The following is a 25,313-nucleotide window of genomic DNA, read 5'->3' as shown; positions in this document are numbered from 1 at the left end:
TGACCTTCGTATCCTGACTAATATCGGGCGCAGCATAGTAGTGGTAGTAATGATTGGCGGTTCGATAGAACTGAGCGCTGCGACACCAACAAACTCCCTCTACATATTTAAAAGACCACGGCGAGCTTAGATCGTTTAGATTTCCTAGTACTACAGTAGCAGGCCGAGAAAACTGGTAAGCGCCTTCAGCCGGGCTGATCAATTACTTTAGCTTTGGCATTTTTCATGTATTCCCGAGAAGTTTCGCCGCTCATTTGACTCTTAGAGGCCCTCACGTCGTTTTGTAGTTATTTATTTGCGACACCACCAACAGCTTACCTACACGTGGCCGCGGGTGAGGTCGGTGGTGTCCACTACCGACGTAGGTGGAGCTGCAGCAGTGTGCGCCTCCGTGAGTAAGGTAGCCAAGCAAACCGCAACAAATACAAATACAAATACAAATACCAAGACTGGCTGACGCTGCCTTGTTGCTACTACAAAACAGTTCATTTCATGACTTTGGTAAGATCCCATAATGTATTGATTGTCTACTCCCTCGCGTCCTCCGACAACGCCTCGGTGCGGAGCATGTGTGCGCGCTCGTCGTGCACTGCTTCGCTCGGAGGCGTCCTCAGAGGACACGACAGGGTTCGTGGGCCGCACTACCGGAGGAAGAGGGGCTCTATTTGGTTATGCATTAACTAGAATTCACTATAAAGCCCTGAACGTTTTGTTTGTCAAGCTGGGCTAATGGTTCGGGTGCATTTATTTCTTAACCATTCTCAAACAAGCGTGTACATTGTAGTTGGCAGTAGGGCCGCACTACCGACTACATGTTCGTGCTTGTGAGCGCCTTATTTCGTCGGCTCGACTGTAGGTGGCACGAGCAATTCAAAAACGGCAAAGCGGTTGTCCTCGGGTTCCTACATGCTCAACGGAGGAACGCACGCAACGACACTATCCTCTGAAAGTTTTGGCCAATCGCATGGTGCAAATTGTTGTCCGACAAACTGTCTTACGTTTTGACGGACAAAATACAATGTAGCCACTGGTATACTAAAACCAAGATGTAGCCAAAATGCGTTGATTGCAAAACGTAAGACGCTTTGTCTTACGGTAGGCTCTCTGGGGCTAAGTATCGTCTTACGAAAGATCATCAATCTGCTTGGGTAGATCATGGATCCGCATTATCAATAGAGTGTCATGCATTTGGTTGGCCTCTCATGAGCCTGCAGTCGCCACTATTTTGTCTTTTTTTCTACATGTATCGTAAGGCATTTTACAGCTGACGATAAAGATCATGTATATGGGTTTCGCATGACTTCTACCTAGCTTTCACGCCTATTCTGAGGTCTACCGATAGCATTCTTGCGGAACTTACTGGTGGGACTTAGTAAAACAAGACACAACCGACCACTGCTCATAGCGAAGACTCAAGCCAGCTCCCCGCATACTTACACCCGAGATAGCTACCGTCTTCCCTCGGACTAGACGCCTAGGCGTTCTAAAAAAACTAGACGCCTAGGCGTTCTATTCAAGTGAAACTGCGAAACTCTGAAGGATGCAAAAGGTAGGCGTTGTATTCAAGTAAATCTAAAAAACCCGAAGGTTGGTAGTGGCCTCTAAGCTATATCCGCATTCCTGCTACGTGCAACGCAAACTGAGGGCCCAGTCGAGCAAGGCATATCTTCCCAGTTGCCTCAGGAACAGTGTAGGTGAACTCGGAAATCACTTTGCAGTTGTCGTTCAAAGTTTTCACTTCAATGCTGCACCTGTGCAATCTGGATGCTGCAAAAAGCTCCAACTCACCCCATTCAGCAGTTCCGTTTCTGATCGACTCAATGTAGTCGTGGTCAAGTAAGCCTGTCAAATCTTCAAGTCCTGCCATGAACTCCGTCAGCAGCGTGATGTAGTCGGCGATGGAGGGTGCGAGGCTGAAACGGAGGCAACGATGAAGACTTGATTTAGTCTCCTCCGGTAGATACCACTCAGGTGGGTCAATGCAAACCTCTTCTAGATCAGCTTCTTCGTCAAGCAGAGCCTTGTATCTGCGGTGCCATTCATCCAAATCAATACTCGCCTCCAACAGCTCGCGAAGCGGAGGGTGGAGGTCTTCCACATCAAATGACTGTCGTTGAACAAGGCCACAAACTCGAAATTCTTTTTTGATGTCGGTGGCGTCCTTCATCTCAATCCAGTCCAGAACGCATTGAGATACCGTTCGATAGTGAGGAACCTTAGGGTTACCCTGCTTTGTCTGCAAAGTTGGATCGATCAGCGCTTTGCCTATATACTCGTCGAATCGGTCGTTGTAGAAAGCTTGAACGCTCCTGTTTAGAGCCACATCGAGCGGTTGGAGTAGATTTTCATGATCGGCGGTACCAATAACACGAAGATGTTAAACGACGAAGGTTTTGTTCATTGAACAAATTCACGTGACATCCATACGAATCAATGATGTAAAGCACTGACTGCCGATAAAATCGAGTCTCCGCTCGGCCGCAAATTACATGTTCTGCATGCTCCAGCAATATCTGATCGTTCCACATCCCTGTTGGGTTAACATCAACCATGATGTCCTTCGAAATAGCTCCAAGTTTTGGCTTATTTTTTTAGCTGGGAGAAAAGCACATGGGGCTTTAAGAATTTACCGTCTCCAGTAACCGCGAACGTTGCTGTAAAGCGTTTGTGGCTGCCCCCCTTCCGCGAGTTGCGATCGTCGAATTAGGTTCCGTTTCAAAATATCTTGGGACCTGGTCCATGTTTATTATGTTGCATGGATCGATGTGATGCTGCTCAATCAGAGACTGAGCTTTCTGAATGAACTCCTCGCACACACTCTTGGCATCAGCAGGTAGTGTTCGGGTAGTCGTCTGACGCCTCGACACCAAGTTGTAGCGCGTCTTAAACTTGTCTAGCCAACCCGTTGAAGCCTTGAAAAGATGATATTGCTGCTCTTTAAAGCCACGAGGATGTTGAGATTTGTAGCTGGATGTACTTGTCCTTGACCCGCAGTCCCTTTTTGTTTCGCCCATCGACCCACTCATGAAGCTGCACTTCGAGTTGCTGGTATTCATGCTTGCGACCCGCACCAGGCAGTCGACGCATCGTCCGCGTTGATCGCTGTCTGTCCTTCGCAACGTCTTTCATGGCGCCCAACTGCTCAACCCATTTCCGAACTATCGATGACGAGGGTATCTTGTGTTTTGCGGCAAGGGCGGCAAACCCAAAGCCGTTGACACCCTTCTTGTACTCTCCAGCAACACTGCGCTTGAATCCGATACTGTAGCTATTACGCTTCTTCTTAGCTGACATTCTTAGCGGGGGCTTTTGTGTCGCTGGAGGGCGATTGTATAGTGATACGACGAAACGAGAGGCCGACTTCCGCACGAATGGTTGGCAGTCGGCACAAAGGCTCTGGCTCGTCCAACTGACAGCAGAATTGTTGGCAACAAGGATCTCGGTCATCATATGCCATTTACAACATGTGCTACATTGGGTAGGCGTTCTATTTTGCTATAGCTTCAATTCGAGGGTGAGATAAGATTTGGGATTGTGGACCAACCTCGAATACAACGCCTAGGCGTCTAGTACGAGGGAAGACGGTAGCTACAGGCAGGCTACATGTATGGAAGTCGTTCATTGTACGTTAGTATTGTACCAACGTTTGTCAGTACTGTTGCGCCTGTCCTCGCTCCCCGCTGCAGTTAGTGGTAAGCCCGCTGTCGATATCACCTCCCGGTTTAGTTATAATGGGGTTGCCAAAAAAGGAGCCATTTTGAAGACGGGCGAAGTCTTTATGAAGAAGTTTGTACGGAGTGATTGATGATCGAGGTAGGAAAGTACTCATTCCCATTTTGTACCACACCCATTATAACTAAATATGGTAGGTAGTCTTTGATGATCCAAACTTCATTTTTTAATTTTAATTCACTTTTTAACCCTGTCGCGGTAAAAGGATACAGAAAGCGCCCTTTAGATGATTTTCCAAAACACGGTAGAGTGTACCCCCTCTTAAAGGGCGCATCCTGTGCCCTTTTGCACAAGTTCAAGCTAGTAATCAACCTTCTTTTAAAACAAATCATAATCGGTACGCAGAGTAATCATCATGTAATCATTAGAACTCAAACCGTGTAGGTGATCTATTCCGAAATTCGTTGTTGTATTTGTGCCCACTCAGAGATTTGGTTCGTTGCAAAGTGAAATGGTGGGGAAAGCAACAAAGCAACGGAGATTTGATATTTCCGAAGTCACTCAGTATTTTACGACCATACTCGGTTCTAATCGAGTGCATGGCACACACAAAGTCGCTTAATCTCTTCGGGTAGACTACTTAGACTCACTTATTTAAGATGCTGAACACTGTCGCGTCATTATCATCCCTCCTGCACCTGCTCCTTCGATGTCGCGACGGATGCGGAACATGCTGCGGATGAGGACCGCAACGCTTGCGGTCACGCTTCTTCGCATCGAAGCTCGCGGCAGGCTAGCAGCAGACGCACGCCGTGCAGGTTGGGCTTCATTGAGCTGAATTAACCAGGCAACTGTCGACTGCTTCTTCGCGGGGCGCTCGAGCTCCACTGTATGCAGCCATGTCGTTTGTTAGTTAACCAGGCTACTTAAATACACAAGTGGACTCGGCGCCACTGCCGGTGATGTCGAGATCGGCGCCAAGTAAGGCCAGAAGTGTCCAGTTTGACCGACAAGTACAGCATGCTGGGTGGTTGCGAAGTCATTGAGCATTTTCCCAGGTCTATTGTGAAATTTCCGATATAAGGTCTTCTGCCAGTTTCGTGCCGTCCTTCGAACTTGCGGACTTGCTGTGGCATAACTTTTCATTGAATTGTCTATTCTGAAATCTGATTGCACCCGCTAAATCTGCGCGATTGGGCTGAATTTATGTACTTCACGCTGGTCCGTGTAAATTTTGCAGAACTTCTTGTTATTGTTTTGAAAAGCTTGTTGATTTGGAGTGAGCTGCCAGTTTCCTGCCTCTTTTTGATAGCATTTTTGTATGCTATACAAATCCTAGGAGGCTCATGACCGGAAATTGCATGTGACGCTGGAAAAATCTACCAATAGACTACGAGAGTTTAACAAGGAGAAGATGCTAATTGGCTAAAACAAGTAGGCACGGAACTGGTTGTAGGCACGCAACTGGCACCTTACCTTAGCGCCAAACTACCGATTAGATCAATCCTACGCCCCGAGCTAAGCTATTCGGACTTGCTTAAGTATTTAACGAAGATCACCTTCAATAGCGAGTAGCTAATCTCGGTTGGGACGACCTCAGTCTTCGACAAGTGTATCATAGCAAAATCGTGTAGTGCTAAGAGTCTGATGGAGCGCTGACAAACTCGTTTTAAGGTCTATTGTCTTTACAAATTCGAAGTCATACGCATACATTCTATGTATCCTGCAAATCACCGTAGATGGCATGTCCCATGAGACACACCGAAAAGCGTCCGTAACTTTGTAAAAGGACGCCTAGAGCGCCCTTTTAAAAGGAAATATCAATGAGTTGTATTTTATAATTTACTGAGGATACTCACGAAAGGGGTTAAAATACAGTAATTTGCCTCAATAGCGCAATGGCTACATGTATAGATTATTTACGATAATTGCATAGGAGAGGCTAGCGGGCCTCCCATTGGGTGGATTTGGGGTATAGACAGCTACCCGTTTCAGCAGGTTATTGGATGCCACGACTGCGCTATTGAGGCAAATTACTGTACAATGAATGCGTTTAGTTTGGGCGGGAAACAGCTGGGCAGTGTCAGCATACCGGTACTTACAGTAATACGACCGACACCAAGGAAAATCGAGCTCTCCAAGCCAGTTGTGTGTGCTTAGGTGCCTGGTTTCCCCCGCCGAACGGCTCCGTATGGATGCGGCATCTGGTGGAGACCGGGGTGCCAACAAACACCTTTTAGGGTGAAAACGAAAAGATGGGACGCCAGCAAAACCAAACGGGCTCCAGCAAACAGAAACCGCGGTTTTGGGGCGCCAGCAAACAGTGTTGGTTTGTAGCTTGTGGTTGAGGGGGCAAATTCCGAAGTGAGATTAAATGTTATCGTCTCTCAAACTACTCTCTAGTCTTCCCCTCCTGCTTTCCTTCTTGTTCTCCTTGTGCTCGTTGGTGCCTCTCATCAGACGGATTACTCCCGGGTTCCGATTGACTTGATCTCAGTATACTTGGGTCTCCCTGACCAGCCATTGGTATATCCAGAGTCCGGCTGCCGCCGGCTCTCCCGTCGCCGTCGGCTCTCCCGTCGCCGTCGGATCCTCCGAGTCATCGGCGGATGTGTCCACACGTTCTCCTCGTCCATGTGCATCTATTGGCGGCGCTCCCGAAGACTCATGAACACTCCCACTCGCCGTTAACGCTGCACGACCGTCCCGATGATTCCGCTTGCGCTGATCAGGTACTTGAGCCTCTTCGTCCCCAACGCCTTGGTAAGCATGTCCGCGAGCTGGTCCTCCGTCGGCACGTAGTTGACGACGATGAGTCCTCGGGACACATTTTCGCGGATGAAGTGATGCTTGATGTCCACGTGCTTGGTCCTCGCGTTGTACCCAGCGTTGCTTGCGAGGGCGATCGCGCCCTGGTTGTCCTCCCATACTTGGGTAGCTCCCACTTGCTCGTGACCCATGTCCTTGAGCATGGCGCGGGTCCACAGCACCTCCTGCGTGCACAGGCTCAGCGCCATGTACTCGGCCTCCGCCGAGCTGAGCGCCACCGTGCGCTGGTACGTCGACTTGAAGACCACCGGCGCCCCGCTAATCAAATCCATGATGCCCGACACCGAGCGTCGGTCGTCGAGATTTCTGCCCCAGTCGGCGTCGGTGTACGCCGTCACCTCGACCTTCTTAGCGTTCCCATTGTAGGCGATGCCGATGTCTCGGGTGCTCTTCAGGTACCTGAGCACGCGGATGGCAGCCTTCCAGTGCTGCTGCCCGGGGTTCTCGAGGAAGCGCGACAACTGGGTCACGATGTACGCCACATCAGGTCTGGTGCACGTTGTAATGTACAGCAAACAGCTAATGAGTGCTCGGTAGGGCTTCGCCTGCATTTCCTCACGTTCCTTCTGAGTCATCGGCGACTGAGTCTTCGACAACTTCATGCCCGACTCGCACGGGTTCACCACCACCTTGGCGTCCTGCTGGTTGAACCGCTTCACCACATCATCAATGTATCGAGTCTGCTTGATCATGAGAGTCTTTGCCGATGAGTCATGGTCGATCTCCATACCGAGAATGAACTTGGCCTCGCCCAACTCCTTCATCTTAAACGCATTCTTGAGCGCCACCTTGACTTCCTGGATCTCGCTGCTCGTCTTGGCTGCGATGATCATATCGTCCACGTACAGGCAGACGTACACGAACCTGCCCTTCTCGCCCTTGACGTATACACACTGGTCCCCGCCGCAGCTCCGAAATCCGATGCCCACGAAGCCTCGGTGGATGGTCTTATGCCAGGCATTTGCCGCCTGCTTCAGACCATAGATCGCCTTCTGCAGCCGACACATCATGTTCTTCGCGTTGATGATTCTGTAGGGTACCTCCATGTAGACGCGCTCCACCAGTCCGCTGTTGAGAAAGGCGGTGTCCGCATCCAGCTGCTCGGTGATGTACGCCTCGGCCACCACAACCGACAACACCACTCGGATCGAGTTCATGTTGGCCACGGGCGAGTACGTCTCGAAGAAGTCCACGCCATAATTCTGCTTAAACCCTTTCGCCACCAGGTGGGCCTTATACCGGATGACTCGGCCGTGCTCGTCGCGTTTCTTTGCGAACACCCAGCGACAACCGATCGGTCGAGCACTCGGTGTCCGACGGACCAGCGTCCATGATCCGTTGTCCGCGTGTGCCTTGAGCTCCGCATTCATTGCCTTCACCCACGACGACTCGTCGCTCTGCATGACCTGCTGATACGTGGTGGTGCGTCATTGGCATCGCCGACGTCTGCGGCGTAGGCCAGCACCGCCTCAGCCAATAGGCTGTCTTCGTCCACCCTGGGTCGCTTTGGAGACGGTGGCCAGAAGTGATCATCGTTGTCCGAGTCATCGGGACCATCTTCTTTCGACTCCTCACCGTCTGCGGAACCATCTCCAAGTAGTAGGACCGGTTCTCGGGCGCGCCGGGTCCGTTCTGGCTCGGGATGGAAGACCATGTCATCATTCAATACCGGTCTCGCGAGTCGTCGGTACGTTGTCAGCTCTTGCATGGATGGCTCCGACGTCTCCACCTCATGCATCTCCGTGGCCTCGACGGTCTCTTCCACTGATTCCATCGGCTCGTCGGCGGCAGGTCGTTGTATCTCCTCGGGCAGTGCCGCATCCTCGGCATCTTCCGTCAACTCAATGATCGGCGAGTTCTCGCTGGGCGACGTGTCGTAGATGCCGTTCACCTCGCGCTCGTCCAGCTTCACCGACCTGGATACCTTCACCTTGTTCGACTCCAAGTCGTACATTCGGTAGCCTTTTGAGTCGTCGGCGTACCCAAGAAACATACATTTGAAGCTTTTCGGCTCCAACTTGGTGCGTCGCGACTTGTCGACATGAGCGTAACCCATCGACCCGAAGACTCGAAGATGATCCAGCCGAGGCTTTGACTTGAACGTCAACTCGTACGGAGTCTTGGTCGGGTGCATGCTGTTCGTCGACCGGTTGATCAGGTAGACAGCAGTGCTGACCGCCTCTGCCCACCATATCGAAGCCACGCCCTTGTAGTGTAGCATGCTTCGAGCCTTCTCCATGATCGTGCGGTTCATCCGCTCCGCCACGCCGTTCTGCTGGGGGCTATATGCGACCGTCTTCTGATGCATAATCCCATTCACCCGGCAGATCTCAGTCATTGGCGTGTTCACGAACTCAGTGCCGTTGTCCGAGCGCAGGCATTTAATGCGCTGTCCCCATTGGTTCTCGTACAGCTTCATGAACGACTTGAACTTGGTCACGACCTCGCTCTTCTTGGTCAAGAAGTACACCACGACGTGTCGCGAGTAGTCGTCGACAAATGTGAGCACATACCTCGCTCCGCCCTTGGACTTCGTCTTCATAGGACCCATCACGTCCGTATGAACTAGTTCCAGTGGTCGAGTCGTCGCCGACGTCGACCGCGACGGGAAATGTGCGACCGTCTGCTTGCCCTTCATGCATCCTCCGCACAGGGTCTTCGTCTGCTGTTGAGTCGTCGGGAGCCCGTCCGTCGCCTCGCGGGCCTTTGCCATAGCGTCTCCGTTCAAGTGTCCCATACGAGTGTGCCATAGCTCCCACTTCCCGTCGACTCCCGAGTACTCGGTGTAATACACCATGTCCTGCTGGCAGTCCAGCAAGTACGCCTTGCCGACCTTCTTCCCCGAAGCGATCGCCTTCGTCTTGTCCCAGACGACGCAGGACTTCCGCTGGAACTCGACACTCATGCCGCCTTCAGCCAACCTCCCAACCGAGAGTAGTCGCCGGTCGAATCCGGGGATGTGGAGCACCTCCCCCATCTTGATGCGCTTGCCGTCGATGCCCGTTAGGCGCACCGACCCTTTCCCAGCCACGCGGATCTTCTTCCCGTCCGCGATTGTCACATACATGTCCGCCGACGACTCGTTGTACTCGAACAAGTTATCGCGGTGAGGCGTCATGTGAGCCGTCGCCCCACTATCGATCAGCCAACCCGCTGATGGATTCTCCGCCACAGCGAACACCGAGTCTTCGGCGGTGTCTGCATTTGCTTTTTCCGGGCAGTCCCGCTTCATGTGGCCCACTTGGTCACAGTTGAAGCACTTGCCCTTGAAGCCACCGACCTTTCGTCCGCCGTTGCGCTTGCGGCCGAATGCCTTGCCGCCCTTGCCGAACTTCCCGTTCTGGCCCCTACCTCCGAACGAGGTAGCCTTCAACGCGCGCTCCGTGGTCTCCTTCTTCTCCTGCCGCTCGTACTTCTTGAGCAGCTTCTCCTTCACCTCGATGAGGGTCACGTCCTTCCAGTTCTCGACGATGGATGCGATCAACTCGTACTCCGCCGGCAAGCTGCTCAGCAGGATGACGAGTTGTCGGGAGTCATCGAGGGGCTCTCCAAGCGTCTGAAGGCCCACGATGAGCTCGTTGAACTTGTTCAGGTGCTTCGCCATCGTCGCATCGTCCTCCATCTTGAACTCGTGGAGCCGACGAGTCATCGTGACCCGATTATGCATCGTCGTCCGGTTGTAGAACTCGCGTAGAGTATTCCAGGCTTGGATAGCCGACGTCGCCGACCGAATCTTCGTGTGGTGTTCCACAGCCACGCCTTGAGCGATCAGACCGAGCGCCTTCATGTCGTTGAGCATCCAGGCCTCCGTCATCTCCGTCGGGTCCTTCACCACTTGGACGTGCGCCAGCAGCCCCTTCCTCGCGAGCGTCATACGCATCGCGAACTCCCAGTGGAAGTAATTGTCACTTCCCAGGATGACTTCGGCCTTCTTGCTGGACGTCGTCATGTCGGTCGTCGGGGAGGGCTTGAGCTTGTTGCGGCTGTTAACCTGTTGGTTTGTAGCTTGTGGTTGAGGGGGCAAATTCCGAAGTGAGATTAAATGTTATCGTCTCTCAAACTACTCTCTAGTCTTCCCCTCCTGCTTTCCTTCTTGTTCTCCTTGTGCTCGTTGGTGCCTCTCATCAGACGGATTACTCCCGGGTTCCGATTGACTTGATCTCAGTATACTTGGGTCTCCCTGACCAGCCATTGGTATATCCAGAGTCCGGCTGCCGCCGGCTCTCCCGTCGCCGTCGGCTCTCCCGTCGCCGTCGGATCCTCCGAGTCATCGGCGGATGTGTCCACACGTTCTCCTCGTCCATGTGCATCTATTGGCGGCGCTCCCGAAGACTCATGAACAAACAGATTTGCGGGCGTAGGCAAAATGGATTTGATTTTGATACAAAGCCAGGGACCGATCCCTGGACTTTAACCAATGCAGAAAAGGTGGCCCGTTCACAGGTCCATAATAACTATCTCCGAGCAACGCCGATTCCATAATACATGTTACACCCGCCGAATTTGAATGAAAGCATATTGTATTTTACATGTACGTACATTGGTGCCTCCACTGAAGGCCCTCCTGTGACGAAAAGACTTCCCCTGTTGGCACGACGCTCTTATGGCAGCTTAGGAATCTAGTAGTTCAGGTCAGCATATCTGAACAATTTTATTATAATAATACGACTACGATAACTCGCGCCAACATAAAGTGAGTTCACCCAGATTCGCATTAAGCCGGCGCGACTTAACACGAGTCCACCCAGATTCACACTAACCCGCGCCAACTTATTGTGAATCCACCCAGATTCAGATTAACTCGCGACGACTTATTGTGAATCCACCCCGCTTCGTAAGGGCTAGTACTCAGTTGAAGTAATATTGATTAGACATCCAGGGCACGAGAACCACGGCGCACGGGGGCTGGGAATAATACCACCGGGAGGTTTCTGTCAGGGGTAGCAAGCAACATAATCGCCGCGCCGAGCTCTCCTGGATGCTGTGCTCCTGCTCGGTGGCTTCTTTTCTGGCAGTTCCGTGGGTACCCTGCTTTGTTCTAAAGTATCAGCTATAGGATAATAAATATGCTATGCATTTTTGCTGGCGCCCTGATTTGCGTTTTGCTGGCGCCCCATCTTGATTTTGTTGGCGCACTTTTCACCATCCGGTGGCGGGGGTTTTCAAGGTTTACAGCTGTTTGTTTCCCAAGCAAAATGGTTTGCCCAACCATATGGGGCTAAAACGGTCCAGTCCACGTCTTGAGCTTGGTCTGTAAGAATCAAAAGTTGCTATTTTTCGACGCAAAAAACTTAGTTATAATGCCCACGTCACGTAGATCACGATAGACCCCCTAAATACATTCACATGGCTGTTCTAAGCTACGTTTTGACTTCTTCAAAATGGCTCTAAATCCTCGACGATTGTGAAACCACTTTGCTTGGTAACGATTTACGACAGAACCACTTTGCTTGAAAATACCTGAGAAACGTGATATGAGGTTTTTCCCGAAAAATGATTTGAACCACTTTGGTTGGGAAACGAGGACGGTAGAATCGCACAGACAGAACGAGGAAATCCACAGATCTGAAGGGGAACCGCACAGAAATACCGATACATGTATACCTTCCACCGCCCACTGTTGAAGGTGTGCTGGGGGTTGCACCCCCAGACCCCCGCATAAAGAAAACTAACTCCGAGTGTACGGCGACGGGTCCGTTCGCTGGAATGCTCGTCGCTGGGCCCGCCTCCGCAAATACCGCGCGGGTTTGCTGCGGCTACGCTCCTCGCAACCGCTCACTACCGCCTACTATTAGAAGCGCTACTTGTCGCATATTTTCACAATCTGTGGATTTCACTTTTTCGTCTGTGCGAAAACCCTTTTGTCTTGGGAAACCAACCAGTCTGCCTGGGAAATGGTGTAGTAGTCTCAGCCGGCTGTGCCCATATCACCATTGACGATGGTTCCGATCGGCACCATTGATAGTGAATCGGGATGGCAAATAATGGTGAATATGTAGCTAGCTACCACCTAAACAATATTTAAGTGAGTGGGTCGCACATAGCTTTTCAAACACCAAAGTAAGTCTGTACCTACAGTAGTAAAATAGGCGAGGGCGAGCGGATGCGAGCGCGAGACTCACTCAGTGCATTCACCGATTACCAACACCCGCCGATAAGGCGGGGGCGTGTCTGCGCTGCAACCCGATATTTTTTTTAGATACCGCGCCTGGCCGAGCCGAGGCGAGAGCCAACGCGCGAGTGTCCTGCCAAGTGAACGCTGTCGCTGAAGTAGGGAATTGCTGGCGTAGGAAAGGGTATGTACCGACGCAACTTGGAGTTTTGTTTTTGAGCTGGGTGTATACAGTTTTCAACGCGGAAGTTTTGTTTGAATAGCGTTCAAATGAACCTGGTCGGCGTTCAAATCAACCTGATCGACGTGAGCAACGGGAGGTGATATCGACAGCGGGCTTCCCGCTAACTGCAGCGGGGAGCGCGGACAGGCGCAGCAGTACTGACAATCGTTGGTACAATACTAACGTACAATGAACGACTTCCATACATGTAGCCTGCCTGTAGCTACCGTCTTCCCTCGTACTAGACGCCTAGGCGTTGTATTCGAGGTTGGTCCACAATCCCAAATCTTATCTCACCCTCGAATTGAAGCTATAGCAAAATAGAACGCCTACCCAATGTAGCACATGTTGTAAATGGCATATGATGACCGAGATCCTTGTTGCCAACAATTCTGCTGTCAGTTGGACGAGCCAGAGCCTTTGTGCCGACTGCCAACCATTCGTGCGGAAGTCGGCCTCTCGTTTCGTCGTATCACTATACAATCGCCCTCCAGCGACACAAAAGCCCCCGCTAAGAATGTCAGCTAAGAAGAAGCGTAATAGCTACAGTATCGGATTCAAGCGCAGTGTTGCTGGAGAGTACAAGAAGGGTGTCAACGGCTTTGGGTTTGCCGCCCTTGCCGCAAAACACAAGATACCCTCGTCATCGATAGTTCGGAAATGGGTTGAGCAGTTGGGCGCCATGAAAGACGTTGCGAAGGACAGACAGCGATCAACGCGGACGATGCGTCGACTGCCTGGTGCGGGTCGCAAGCATGAATACCAGCAACTCGAAGTGCAGCTTCATGAGTGGGTCGATGGGCGAAACAAAAAGGGACTGCGGGTCAAGGACAAGTACATCCAGCTACAAATCTCAACATCCTCGTGGCTTTAAAGAGCAGCAATATCATCTTTTCAAGGCTTCAACGGGTTGGCTAGACAAGTTTAAGACGCGCTACAACTTGGTGTCGAGGCGTCAGACGACTACCCGAACACTACCTGCTGATGCCAAGAGTGTGTGCGAGGAGTTCATTCAGAAAGCTCAGTCTCTGATTGAGCAGCATCACATCGATCCATGCAACATAATAAACATGGACCAGGTCCCAAGATATTTTGAAACGGAACCTAATTCGACGATCGCAACTCGCGGAAGGGGGGCAGCCACAAACGCTTTACAGCAACGTTCGCGGTTACTGGAGACGGTAAATTCTTAAAGCCCCATGTGCTTTTCTCCCAGCTAAAAAAATAAGCCAAAACTTGGAGCTATTTCGAAGGACATCATGGTTGATGTTAACCCAACAGGGATGTGGAACGATCAGATATTGCTGGAGCATGCAGAACATGTAATTTGCGGCCGAGCGGAGACTCGATTTTATCGGCAGTCAGTGCTTTACATCATTGATTCGTATGGATGTCACGTGAATTTGTTCAATGAACAAAACCTTCGTCGTTTAACATCTTCGTGTTATTGGTACCGCCGATCATGAAAATCTACTCCAACCGCTCGATGTGGCTCTAAACAGGAGCGTTCAAGCTTTCTACAACGACCGATTCGACGAGTATATAGGCAAAGCGCTGATCGATCCAACTTTGCAGACAAAGCAGGGTAACCCTAAGGTTCCTCACTATCGAACGGTATCTCAATGCGTTCTGGACTGGATTGAGATGAAGGACGCCACCGACATCAAAAAAGAATTTCGAGTTTGTGGCCTTGTTCAACGACAGTCATTTGATGTGGAAGACCTCCACCCTCCGCTTCGCGAGCTGTTGGAGGCGAGTATTGATTTGGATGAATGGCACCGCAGATACAAGGCTCTGCTTGACGAAGAAGCTGATCTAGAAGAGGTTTGCATTGACCCACCTGAGTGGTATCTACCGGAGGAGACTAAATCAAGTCTTCATCGTTGCCTCCGTTTCAGCCTCGCACCCTCCATCGCCGACTACATCACGCTGCTGACGGAGTTCATGGCAGGACTTGAAGATTTGACAGGCTTACTTGACCACGACTACATTGAGTCGATCAGAAACGGAACTGCTGAATGGGGTGAGTTGGAGCTTTTTGCAGCATCCAGATTGCACAGGTGCAGCATTGAAGTGAAAACTTTGAACGACAACTGCAAAGTGATTTCCGAGTTCACCTACACTGTTCCTGAGGCAACTGGGAAGATATGCCTTGCTCGACTGGGCCCTCAGTTTGCGTTGCACGTAGCAGGAATGCGGATATAGCTTAGAGGCCACTACCAACCTTCGGGTTTTTTAGATTTACTTGAATACAACGCCTACCTTTTGCATCCTTCAGAGTTTCGCAGTTTCACTTGAATAGAACGCCTAGGCGTCTAGTTTTTTTAGAACGCCTAGGCGTCTAGTCCGAGGGAAGACGGTAGCTATCTCGGGTGTAAGTATGCGGGGAGCTGGCTTGAGTCTTCGCTATGAGCAGTGGTCGGTTGTGTCTTGTTTTACTAAGTCCCACCAGTAAGTTCCGCAAGAATGCTATCGGTAGACCTCAGAATAGGCGTGAAAGCTAGGTAGAAGTCATGCGAAACCCATATACATGATCTTTATCGTCAGCTGTAAAATGCCTTACGATACATGTAGAAAAAAAGACAAAATAGTGGCGACTGCAGGCTCATGAGAGGCCAACCAAATGCATGACACTCTATTGATAATGCGGATCCATGATCTACCCAAGCAGATTGATGATCTTTCGTAAGACGATACTTAGCCCCAGAGAGCCTACCGTAAGACAAAGCGTCTTACGTTTTGCAATCAACGCATTTTGGCTACATCTTGGTTTTAGTATACCAGTGGCTACATTGTATTTTGTCCGTCAAAACGTAAGACAGTTTGTCGGACAACAATTTGCACCATGCGATTGGCCAAAACTTTCAGAGGATAGTGTCGTTGCGTGCGTTCCTCCGTTGAGCATGTAGGAACCCGAGGACAACCGCTTTGCCGTTTTTGAATTGCTCGTGCCACCTACAGTCGAGCCGACGAAATAAGGCGCTCACAAGCACGAACATGTAGTCGGTAGTGCGGCCCTACTGCCAACTACAATGTACACGCTTGTTTGAGAATGGTTAAGAAATAAATGCACCCGAACCATTAGCCCAGCTTGACAAACAAAACGTTCAGGGCTTTATAGTGAATTCTAGTTAATGCATAACCAAATAGAGCCCCTCTTCCTCCGGTAGTGCGGCCCACGAACCCTGTCGTGTCCTCTGAGGACGCCTCCGAGCGAAGCAGTGCACGACGAGCGCGCACACATGCTCCGCACCGAGGCGTTGTCGGAGGACGCGAGGGAGTAGACAATCAATACATTATGGGATCTTACCAAAGTCATGAAATGAACTGTTTTGTAGTAGCAACAAGGCAGCGTCAGCCAGTCTTGGTATTTGTATTTGTATTTGTATTTGTTGCGGTTTGCTTGGCTACCTTACTCACGGAGGCGCACACTGCTGCAGCTCCACCTACGTCGGTAGTGGACACCACCGACCTCACCCGCGGCCACGTGTAGGTAAGCTGTTGGTGGTGTCGCAAACAAATAACTACAAAACGACGTGAGGGCCTCTAAGAGTCAAATGAGCGGCGAAACTTCTCGGGAATACATGAAAAATGCCAAAGCTAAAGTAATTGATCAGCCCGGCTGAAGGCGCTTACCAGTTTTCTCGGCCTGCTACTGTAGTACTAGGAAATCTAAACGATCTAAGCTCGCCGTGGTCTTTTAAATATGTAGAGGGAGTTTGTTGGTGTCGCAGCGCTCCTCCGCACAGTTCTATCGAACCGCCAATCGTTACTACCACTACTATGCTGCGCCCGATATTAGTCAGGATACGAAGTGCAACGAAATGCATCAAAAAGAGTAGCGAAGAGGAACGCGGGCCTTCCTAGCAGAACCTGCGAGCACTCTGCGCCTGGCAGTGCCAACAGAATTGGCAAGTCGTACTATTCGCGAATCAAATCACTAGATTTGAGTTGTCGTCAAACTGTCTTACGAATGCTCGACACAAGTGATTGATGATCTAACCAAACTGATCGATGACACTACCGAAGCGGATCGATGATCTTCCAAAGAGGATCGATGACAACCTAAGCGGATGTAAAATCGTGCTTACGTCTTAGTATGCAGCTTATGACAGTGAGTACAAGTATTGCACTGTTGTGGTCGACTTGCCTTCAGAGCTGGTGGAGCTATCGACAGCGCAGTACGCTCGCGAAGCAGTTCTTGTCTGGGGCTCCAAACAGGAAGCCCATACGAACTATGCTAACAAGTACCAACGCTTGTCAAAATATGCAAATCGATCCCAAAAGCATACTTCTGTACCAGCAGCCCGTTTTTGGTTTTAGCATCTGTACGGCTAATATAGGAATTTGTAAATAGCCTCGCTGCAGTTACTATTAATAACTGCCAGTTAGCGGGGAACGATATCACCTCCCGTGAGCAACATATCTTGGGATTGACTTCGATCAGACAACATTGCTGGCGATCGACAGCATATGAATGGTGATCTAAGCAGTGCCGTCTCTGTCAGTGAGATTACGATTTTTTCATTGTGGTTGATACCGAGTCGGTATCAACCACAAACTCTCTCTTCGCATTTTGTCGACAACGTTCGAGCCCCCCTCCTCCTAAAATGAGCGACAAGGCCAAGCTGTTTACGCGTCTACAAGTTGTCGCCCTGCCAAGCCGCTTGAGTCCTGTGAGTCGAATTGAGAACTGATTGATTGAATGAAGTTACTCCTGGCATCTCCTAGCAGCTAGACTACTCATGTAGCGCCTTGAAGGCACCGTGTGTACCCAAAGCAAGGGTTCAAACGAACCCAGAACGAAACCCAGATGAAGTCAACCCTTACGCCAGGGAGGACAGGCGCTAGTGTCGACAGGGTGCAGAAGGAGTTGTCATTATCCCTCATACCAGGATGTCAGTGCTGTTAAATCAACACGGGAAGATTCGCCTGATGTTGACTCGGTACTCGCTTGATCCAGTGTCGAGGAGCACAATGCCGTTGTCGTAGACAGCCTTCACGACGAACGGGCCCTTGGCGACTGGGTCGGTTTTCTTCCTTTCACGAGCAGGGGCACGGAGCATGACGTTGTCACCTACACGATAGAAGTGCTGCAGTCGCCGCATAGTTTCACGATCGTTGTCCTGCATGATGGCCATGAATCGCTGCTTTGAGTGGAAGTTCCAGTTGGCGAAATGCAACTCGCGCGTGATCATGTCCTCGCCAAACATCAATGGAGCGGGGGAAGCTCGAAGTACGGAGTGATAGCTGGCCCATATGGCGTAGGCAGAATAGTTGAGGGCGACTTCCAGCTGATCATGCAGGTCCGGGCGTACGCGAAGGATGTTCATAATTTCCAAGTGCACGCGCTCGCAGATCGCGTTGGCCTGCGGGTTCTTTGCGGTGATCGGTTTGTCCTTGATCGCCATCGGGGTCAATAGCAGCTGGAACTCGTCTCCCGTGAATTCAGGTCCTTGGTCATGCACGACCAGTTTTGGGCGAGGATAACGGCAGAGCCACACGCGCTCAAAGCTCGAAGCCGTAGTTGCCGAGGTCTTGCCGCGCTGCATCAGGACCTCTAACTAGCGAAATTGCTGTTCAATCACCGTCAAGCAGTAGAAGTCCCCAGTAAATGGCCCCACCAAATCCGCGTGAACGACGTCGAATGGGCGATCGGTGTTGGATGCAGGAGTTGGTGCCTTACGGACTCCAAGAGTCAACCCTTAACTCTTAAGTGTATAAATCTCAAACTGAATGTATTTCCATTTATTGCGGCAAAGCCGCCTACGGTGTAAATGTATCCGGTTCACTATCTAGCATAGTGAACCCTAGTCATATGCATAATCAGTGGCTCTGAAGCCATGTACTGATTCTCCTACTGATTTAGGTTAGACAGTGTGTACCCACTTCGTAACCCTTCGGGTAACTCTCGTGTAACCCCGTTACAGAACGCGTCCACCGCGTCGTCGAAGACGTGCTCCGCAGCTACGCTACGTCGTTCCCGAGGTGGAGCGCTTTCCTGCCCCTGACCGAGTTCGCTCTGAACAACGCCGAGCACTCGTCGATGGGCATGACTCCGTTCTTCGTGAACTCCGCGCGCCACCCGCGCGTACCCGCCATGCTTGCCGTAGGCCAACACACGGAGGCTCGTGTTTCTACGCTTGGTGGGGGAGGAGCTACCGCTGAAGACTCACCACGCCGGCGGAGCCGTCGCCCGTCAATTCACCGGCGTCGCCACGCTGAATCAAGCGCAAATTTTGTCCAGTCTGCGAGCGGTGACGCCGCTCGCAGACTGGACAAAGCGAACTCCGATCGACCCCGCTGGCGCTCCAGCGACGATCCAGCAACCAGCTACTACCGCCAACTATGCACCGAAGTTCTCGGCGAGTCCCACAGATCACTTGGTGGTTTCCGAGTTTGTGAGCAGCATCAAGCAATCACACGTTTGTGCGAGACGCACTGCAAGCCGCAGTGGACCGGCAGAAGGAGAATGCAGACAAGCGTGGACGCAAGAACAAGACTTCATTTCGCACGGGTGACCGTGTGTTACTGTCTACCGAAGGCATCCGCTCCTCCGCCGTGACCACCCTCGGTGCCAACAAGCTGATTGGCTGAAATGGGGTCTGGCTCCCCCAATTGAGCCAATCACGATGACCGTCCGTACACGCTAGCCGTGTACTGACTTAACTACTTTATGTACTGTCAATCTACCTACTTATGTAAATGGGGCCCATTACATCACCCCCCCCCCCCCTCTCGAAGTTGCGCTTACGTTGCGTAAGCGCAAAAGACACATTTCCGAAAGAACACCCGAAGAACACCATGGTCGACCGAGGCGGCGGAGGGACGGCGCTCGTGCTACCGAGCGACACAGGACGACGCAGGCGCAGCAAGCTTACACACACCAAGAGATCTCGTCGGCGCACACGCCGAAGCAACGCGCAGCGCCCCAAGTGGCTGCGGACATCCACGGACACCCGAATGGACGGCGGTCGTGGAAACGACGCAGCATGGGAAGCGATACCAAAGCTTGACGACAAGCGCAACTGTGATGCACACAGAGCGGAGACCCGGCGAGTGTCGAGACACAGGATGGCGATCAGCGTGGCGTGGCTTTTTGCGACGACCCTTCGAAGTAACTCCCGGCGAAGAGTCGCGTAACCGTAGACTCGAAACGATGTGGCAGCGAGACCAGGTTGGACATCTTCGACACCGGCAATCATCTGTGGAGCGGCGTTGTGGGCAAGCGCTCACCGTGCTGAGCTGTGACGCGTGGGTTCGATCCCCACGCGAATCCTCCTTGCCATTGCCATGCGCAGTCGCTCCAAGCTTGATCAGGTCCGCGCGTCGTCGTGGGGACTCGAAGTCCAGCTAGCGCAATGGTCGAAAGCTGCGCCACTAAGGTGGAGGTCACCGGTTCGAGTCCGGCGGTCGTCGTCGGGTTTTCTTCTTAGTCTTCGCGGTGAACGCCACCGCGAGCTTGCGGTGGGGGTCCACTTCCATCATCACGCTCACTTAAGGCTCCAGCTTCCGCGGGAGCTCCGTGGTCCCTTCAGCAGCGGCGACCTTCGCCTCATAGTCATGAACAACATCGGGGACATCCCGAAGAAGAGCTGCACGCATCTCCCACGTGTCCTCGTCAGGTGGAAACCCAAGCCAGCGTACTCGGTAACGTCGCGCGGCTGGGATCGCACGAGGAGCTCGGACTGGATTACGCCCACGCCCGTTTGCACGAGATGGGTCCTCGTGGTGAACGATGCGGTCCACAATCCAGCGCGCTTCACCCGCCGAGTCGACAATCGGAGGAGGACCATCGCGACGGTACAGGCTTGGGTGATGGGTGTTGGTGTCGCGAGTAGTCTCGGGTACATTACCCGCCAGTGAATCCTGGTGATCAGAGGTCGGAATATCGGCAGGATGATATCGTTTGAGGTGCCCGACGTAGAAAGTCGGGTGAAGACGCAGCGACGACGGGATGTCCAGTGTGTACGCGTCGCCGAGGACCTTGCTCACCTTGAACGGGCCGATGAAGTGCATTTGAGTGGCTCACATGAGACCAGGGGTAACCGCCCTGGTCCTTACATAAAACAGAGTTGATTTTACCCAAGATTGACTGCTTGGTCTCACTAAATCCGAGTCTAAACTATGCTTCCTCACCGCTACGTGTAAGCTAGTAACGGACACACACCTGGCCCGTTACAGGTCGACCCCAATAATCAGTATTTCTCAGATTCTAGAACGTTTATGCACCTCCGACGTGACCACAACACATCATACCTCTCGAAGTACGAGATCCGAGCAGTGCATCCAAGAACCCTCGACTCGTTCGTTGGTACTGCTGTCGACGATCACTCTCACGATTTCGTAGAGAGAAGAGAGTGATGCAAGTGACGATGAAGAGGGCGAGAATCTCTCTTTTGCAGAGAGGCTATTCCGGGTGAAAAGCAATACGCTTTCACGCTCATCGACCTTCGCTGGATTCTACCGACATTGAACATTTATTCGCGAGGACGGGATTAGTCCTGACCGACCGCCGGCAAATCTTGCACCCAACGACTCTCGAGACGTTGGTGATGCTGGAGCTCAACGGAAGCTTTGGGACGCTGAGCTTATAGCGGGCGCACTCAAGACTGGCAAGAGAGAACGTGTAGTGGTCGTATAACGAGCGGAGGTAGCCGATTAGTGATTTACTTTATGAGTATCACGATTGCTATAGTTTGGGTCCTGACCCGAGTCAACACCAAATTTAGGACCTAATCGAAATATCGGTTTCAGCTGTTTTCATTCGGAGATAATCATAAAGCACTAGACACAAGGAACACAACATCATCAACATGGGGAAGCGCTCGGGAGTCTCAATCCGCTCGTATGCGGCAGCAGTGTCTGTGAGAGCGCGGGTTTTCTAGAATTGCTACAATACCTTCGAGTCGTATTTCTGCAAGACTGTGCTGTCCTGTTCGACCTGCTTCCTACTCGAATTAGCTACCATCACATTTTGGGGGAGGCATTTTATCGCGTTCGGACGCAAGCACTAGCAGAAGCAGCAAGCGCTAAACCGCCGCTAGAGATGCAACTTCAAGTCGCCATGCCGTTGCTATCCGAGCAAATTTCGAGACAACACACAGGAGTAATGCAAGGCATAGAGACTCGACATGTAGAAATTGCACGGCTACTCTCTGAGACCAACAGCAACCTCACCTCTTTATTACGTGAATAAATGAGTTTCTAATTGATGCCAGTAGCTAATCCTACCCTGAATATCGGAGCTTCTGAGCCTGCACGCAGCGACGTCCCCGACAGCACCACCAGCGACGTGATTCGCAATCCAGCAAGCACTACCATACCACAGCATTCAATGAGCAGAGGCATCAGCACTGTTAGTGAGCTGTGGACGGAATGGCATGTCGGGTTATCAACTCACCCATCCATCGAGTACCTTGATCAAACCTACGGCTGCAAGTGGCGTTCATCGTCAAAAGAAGCCAAGTTTTACTCAAGACGACACTATGTGATCAAATATGTACGTTCACTAGTTAATCGTGGTCTATCCATTGAAAGCGCGCTCAAAACGCTGTCACAGATCAAGGGAAACGAAGTATCGACGCATTCTCGAAGCACCTACGTAGCAAGAGAACGATCTGAGTGTTAGCTTCATTTAGTTTTTCCATCATGGATGTATCCTCACGTTCTCTAAATTGATCTTACCTACCTTCTCGCTGCGCATGACGGCCTCCGTGAGCAGCACTATGATGCCACCGTGCATCTCCTCCACAGCTTTCAACGACACGAATCTGGACGACAGAACCGACGTCGTTGTGGTGCGTGTCGATGCACTCGCCGTTGATGCTCGCGAGCTGCTTGCTGCATCAGCAGTTACTGGTGCATGTGATGACGCCGTCCGTTTGTACGCTCCAGTTCTTCCCTACCTCGCGGTGAACCACGTACTGCTTAAGAACTGGAGTAAAACGACGAGCTCAATCAAAATACATGGGCCAAAACATCCACTTCATGGTCTTGATGATCGATGCGTCGTCGTAGCCCGAGCCTGTCAGCATCACGCCGTCACAGATCTCGCGGGAGGTGCAGACCATGCATCAGTCCGTGGGCACGTTCGGGTTCTCGTGCAACTCGAACGCGTGCGGCTCGATCAGGTGGGAGTAGCCCAGGTGGTAGGCATCAAGTCACTTGAGCACGGGGCCGTACAAGTCGACGGGGTCGGACTTGAACTGGCAGAAGTTTATGCCGTACGGGGTCAGTCGAATGCCGACTCGACCCGAGTCTACAACCTAGAGAATCGGGTCCAGAGCTTCGAACGGGAAGCGCGCAGTTCTCCACCGACCCGCCGTACTCGTCCGTACGGTCATTGATGCCGTCCTGAATGAGCTGCTTAATGAGGTATACATTGGCGCAGTGGAACTCGACGCCGTCGAATCCTTGGGCCAGCGCGTTCTCGGCCACATTCTTGTAGTCCCCAACAATGAGCAGGATTTCGTGCGTCTCAAGTGCGCGCGGGGATCGATCTCAAGACACGATCAGAACTGGAGAGGCTACTCCACCGTGAACAGTGCCCTCGACACATACAGGGACACCTCGTACCAGCCAGACGATGTCACCGTTGCGTCCACACACACTAACAACAACAACCACACACTGGTCAGTATTGGGAGAATGTGTCAGTTTTCCATTCCGCCACCTCAGCTTCAGCGTACGCTCGGCGCCGATCGGCGAGGCCATGGACAGCTCCACGTTGACAGTGATGAGCACCAGCACGCAGACGGCTTGGACGACGTGCGGTAGTGTAGGTGCCCCAGACGTCGGCGCGGAGCGAGCACCAGGAGCGCGTGCTCTGCTTCCGCAGAGCGCGGTGCTTGGACGTAGACATAAGCATAGGGCGCGCATCGTGGGTCTCCTTCATGTCATCTGATCCGCATGGACGGGTGCGAGTTCACTCTGCAGAGTTTGCAGCAAATACCTTAATATTATGGACGGCGCAGAGTCTGCAGCAAATACCTCAATATTATTTGCCTGAGCGCGTGGTATTTCGGTAGGCCATGACCCAAACGCTGATACCCGCAGGTAACAGCCCAAAGAACGGCTGTATCTGCGGATACCAGGTCATTGGGTCATGACCTAGTCATTACTTTTTCCATTTTACTTGATGATCAATAGTTTATTGCCCAATTATTTATTGACGCGAGTTGACCCACTCAATAAATAAAATAATTATTTTTCCGAGCTCTGTCCATCCCTTCTGGATGCGGGTCCTAACCATATCTCGCCAAAACTCGTCAAATATGGAATCTCTAAGTGCTGATAATGTATTATTTTCAAACCCGACATCAGAAATTAAGACGGATTGAGTTGGTTACAGTGTCATCGTGAGCACAGAGGATGCGTTCGCCACGAGGGTATGCTAGTGCATTTTGGAATGAGTAACACCCGGAGGAACGCGTTGGGAGCTGGCGGCCGACAAGGCTACACTATTATTGCTGCAGAGTCGTCTTCACTGGCTCCTACCATTCGAAAGATGCAGCAACATACTTAAAATTTATGAAATTTATAAAAGAAAAGGTAGATCACTTGTAAAAAGGCAATTTGGCGTAATAGAACTGTGGAATAGCACCCCACGAAATGTCGCGCCAGGGAACGAGTGACGGGAAGTGCCGGGAAAGACGGCAGCCGACGAGACGGAAGGAATACGACGCGTCGGAATGGCCAGAGAGGTTAACAGGATGATGGGTCGTGTGACACGCATACCGGCGATGGAATCAGGCTAATTCTGGCTGATTCGACGAGCCGGTTCATACGCCCGGTCATGCAAACCGCGTCGACCCCAAAAACCCGTCAACCCTAAACCCCGTCGAGAAAACCCCATCGAGGAAATCCCGTCGAGCTCAAGTTGTGATTACGTTGCGCAAATCAGGTTGAAGAGCGGTAGCGCAAGCACGACATAAGTTAGGATAGGTACAGAGCGGTAGGCTTAGCAAGCGGTAGTACAGAGTAGCCAGTAGCAAGGACATAGGATAGGGTAAGGACTCAGTCCCGAAATTTCTCTGAACCACTCAGACCTCTCCCCTCCGGAAGATCGCCAGGTTCTTACGAACCACCAAGCGTCGGCAAGCAGAGCCGCAAGGAATACGCGGCCCCCCGTCGCTCGCTGGCTCGGACACTCACCCCCGTCAAACCCCGTGTCGGAAACAAAGGCACGCAAAACGTATGCCGGTTAGGAGGCGCTCGATAACGCGCAGCTTAGACGAAGGACCGCACGGCCTGATAACCGCTGTGCACAAGACACCGCGCCGGCCCGATAATGCCACGCAACAAGCCCCAGGAAACGCCGGCCCGATAAGTCCGCACGCCCAAGGAACAACCGACGCCCTAATACAAGGAACAAGCGTCCACTCAACCCCCCAACTCTGAAGCTTGCGAAGACTTGGGCTCTATATTCGAAGATACGTTACTCAAGATCCGGGAAATTGCCCGTCGCGACCGCAG

At 51.7% G+C, this 25,313-nt stretch overlaps 5 protein-coding genes across 5 annotated transcripts; 2 read left to right on the top strand and 3 right to left on the bottom strand.

Annotated features, from left to right (window-relative positions):
* Window positions 1–1,606: 1,606 nt before the first annotated feature.
* PHYSODRAFT_509369 (hypothetical protein) lies at window positions 1,607–2,167 on the bottom strand (the record flags this gene model as incomplete). Its single annotated transcript, XM_009530545.1, has 1 exon — window positions 1,607–2,167. The coding sequence occupies one exon, from the start codon at window positions 2,165–2,167 to the stop codon at window positions 1,607–1,609; it is 561 nt and encodes a 186-aa protein (XP_009528840.1).
* A 770-nt stretch (window positions 2,168–2,937) lies between these two features.
* Window positions 2,938–3,294, bottom strand: PHYSODRAFT_507028 (hypothetical protein; the record flags this gene model as incomplete). Its single annotated transcript, XM_009530544.1, has 1 exon — window positions 2,938–3,294. The coding sequence occupies one exon, from the start codon at window positions 3,292–3,294 to the stop codon at window positions 2,938–2,940; it is 357 nt and encodes a 118-aa protein (XP_009528839.1).
* A 10,059-nt stretch (window positions 3,295–13,353) lies between these two features.
* On the top strand, window positions 13,354–13,710 carry PHYSODRAFT_507331 (hypothetical protein; the record flags this gene model as incomplete). The annotated part of the gene is made up of 1 exon (XM_009530543.1): window positions 13,354–13,710. One exon carries the CDS (start codon window positions 13,354–13,356, stop codon window positions 13,708–13,710), a length of 357 nt encoding a protein of 118 aa, XP_009528838.1.
* Window positions 13,711–14,480: 770 nt separating this feature from the next.
* On the top strand, window positions 14,481–15,041 carry PHYSODRAFT_506979 (hypothetical protein; the record flags this gene model as incomplete). The annotated part of the gene is made up of 1 exon (XM_009530542.1): window positions 14,481–15,041. One exon carries the CDS (start codon window positions 14,481–14,483, stop codon window positions 15,039–15,041), a length of 561 nt encoding a protein of 186 aa, XP_009528837.1.
* A 713-nt stretch (window positions 15,042–15,754) lies between these two features.
* Window positions 15,755–18,267, bottom strand: PHYSODRAFT_286243 (hypothetical protein). The gene has a single exon (XM_009530541.1). It carries the CDS (start codon window positions 18,245–18,247, stop codon window positions 17,750–17,752), a length of 498 nt encoding a protein of 165 aa, XP_009528836.1. The 5' UTR covers window positions 18,248–18,267; the 3' UTR covers window positions 15,755–17,749.
* Window positions 18,268–25,313: the final 7,046 nt, after the last annotated feature.

Source organism: Phytophthora sojae, assembly GCF_000149755.1.
Source record: "Phytophthora sojae unplaced genomic scaffold PHYSOscaffold_5, whole genome shotgun sequence".
Taxonomy (NCBI): Eukaryota; Oomycota; class Peronosporomycetes; order Peronosporales; family Peronosporaceae; genus Phytophthora; species Phytophthora sojae.
The sequence above is the reverse complement of the archived record's forward strand: the minus strand, read 5'-3'. Positions and strand labels throughout refer to the sequence as shown.

Excerpts from the sequence above, each read along its gene's own strand:
- PHYSODRAFT_286243 (XM_009530541.1), bottom strand. The coding sequence starts at position 18,247 with ATGGCGATCAAGGACAAACCGATCACCGCAAAGAACCCGCAGGCCAAC.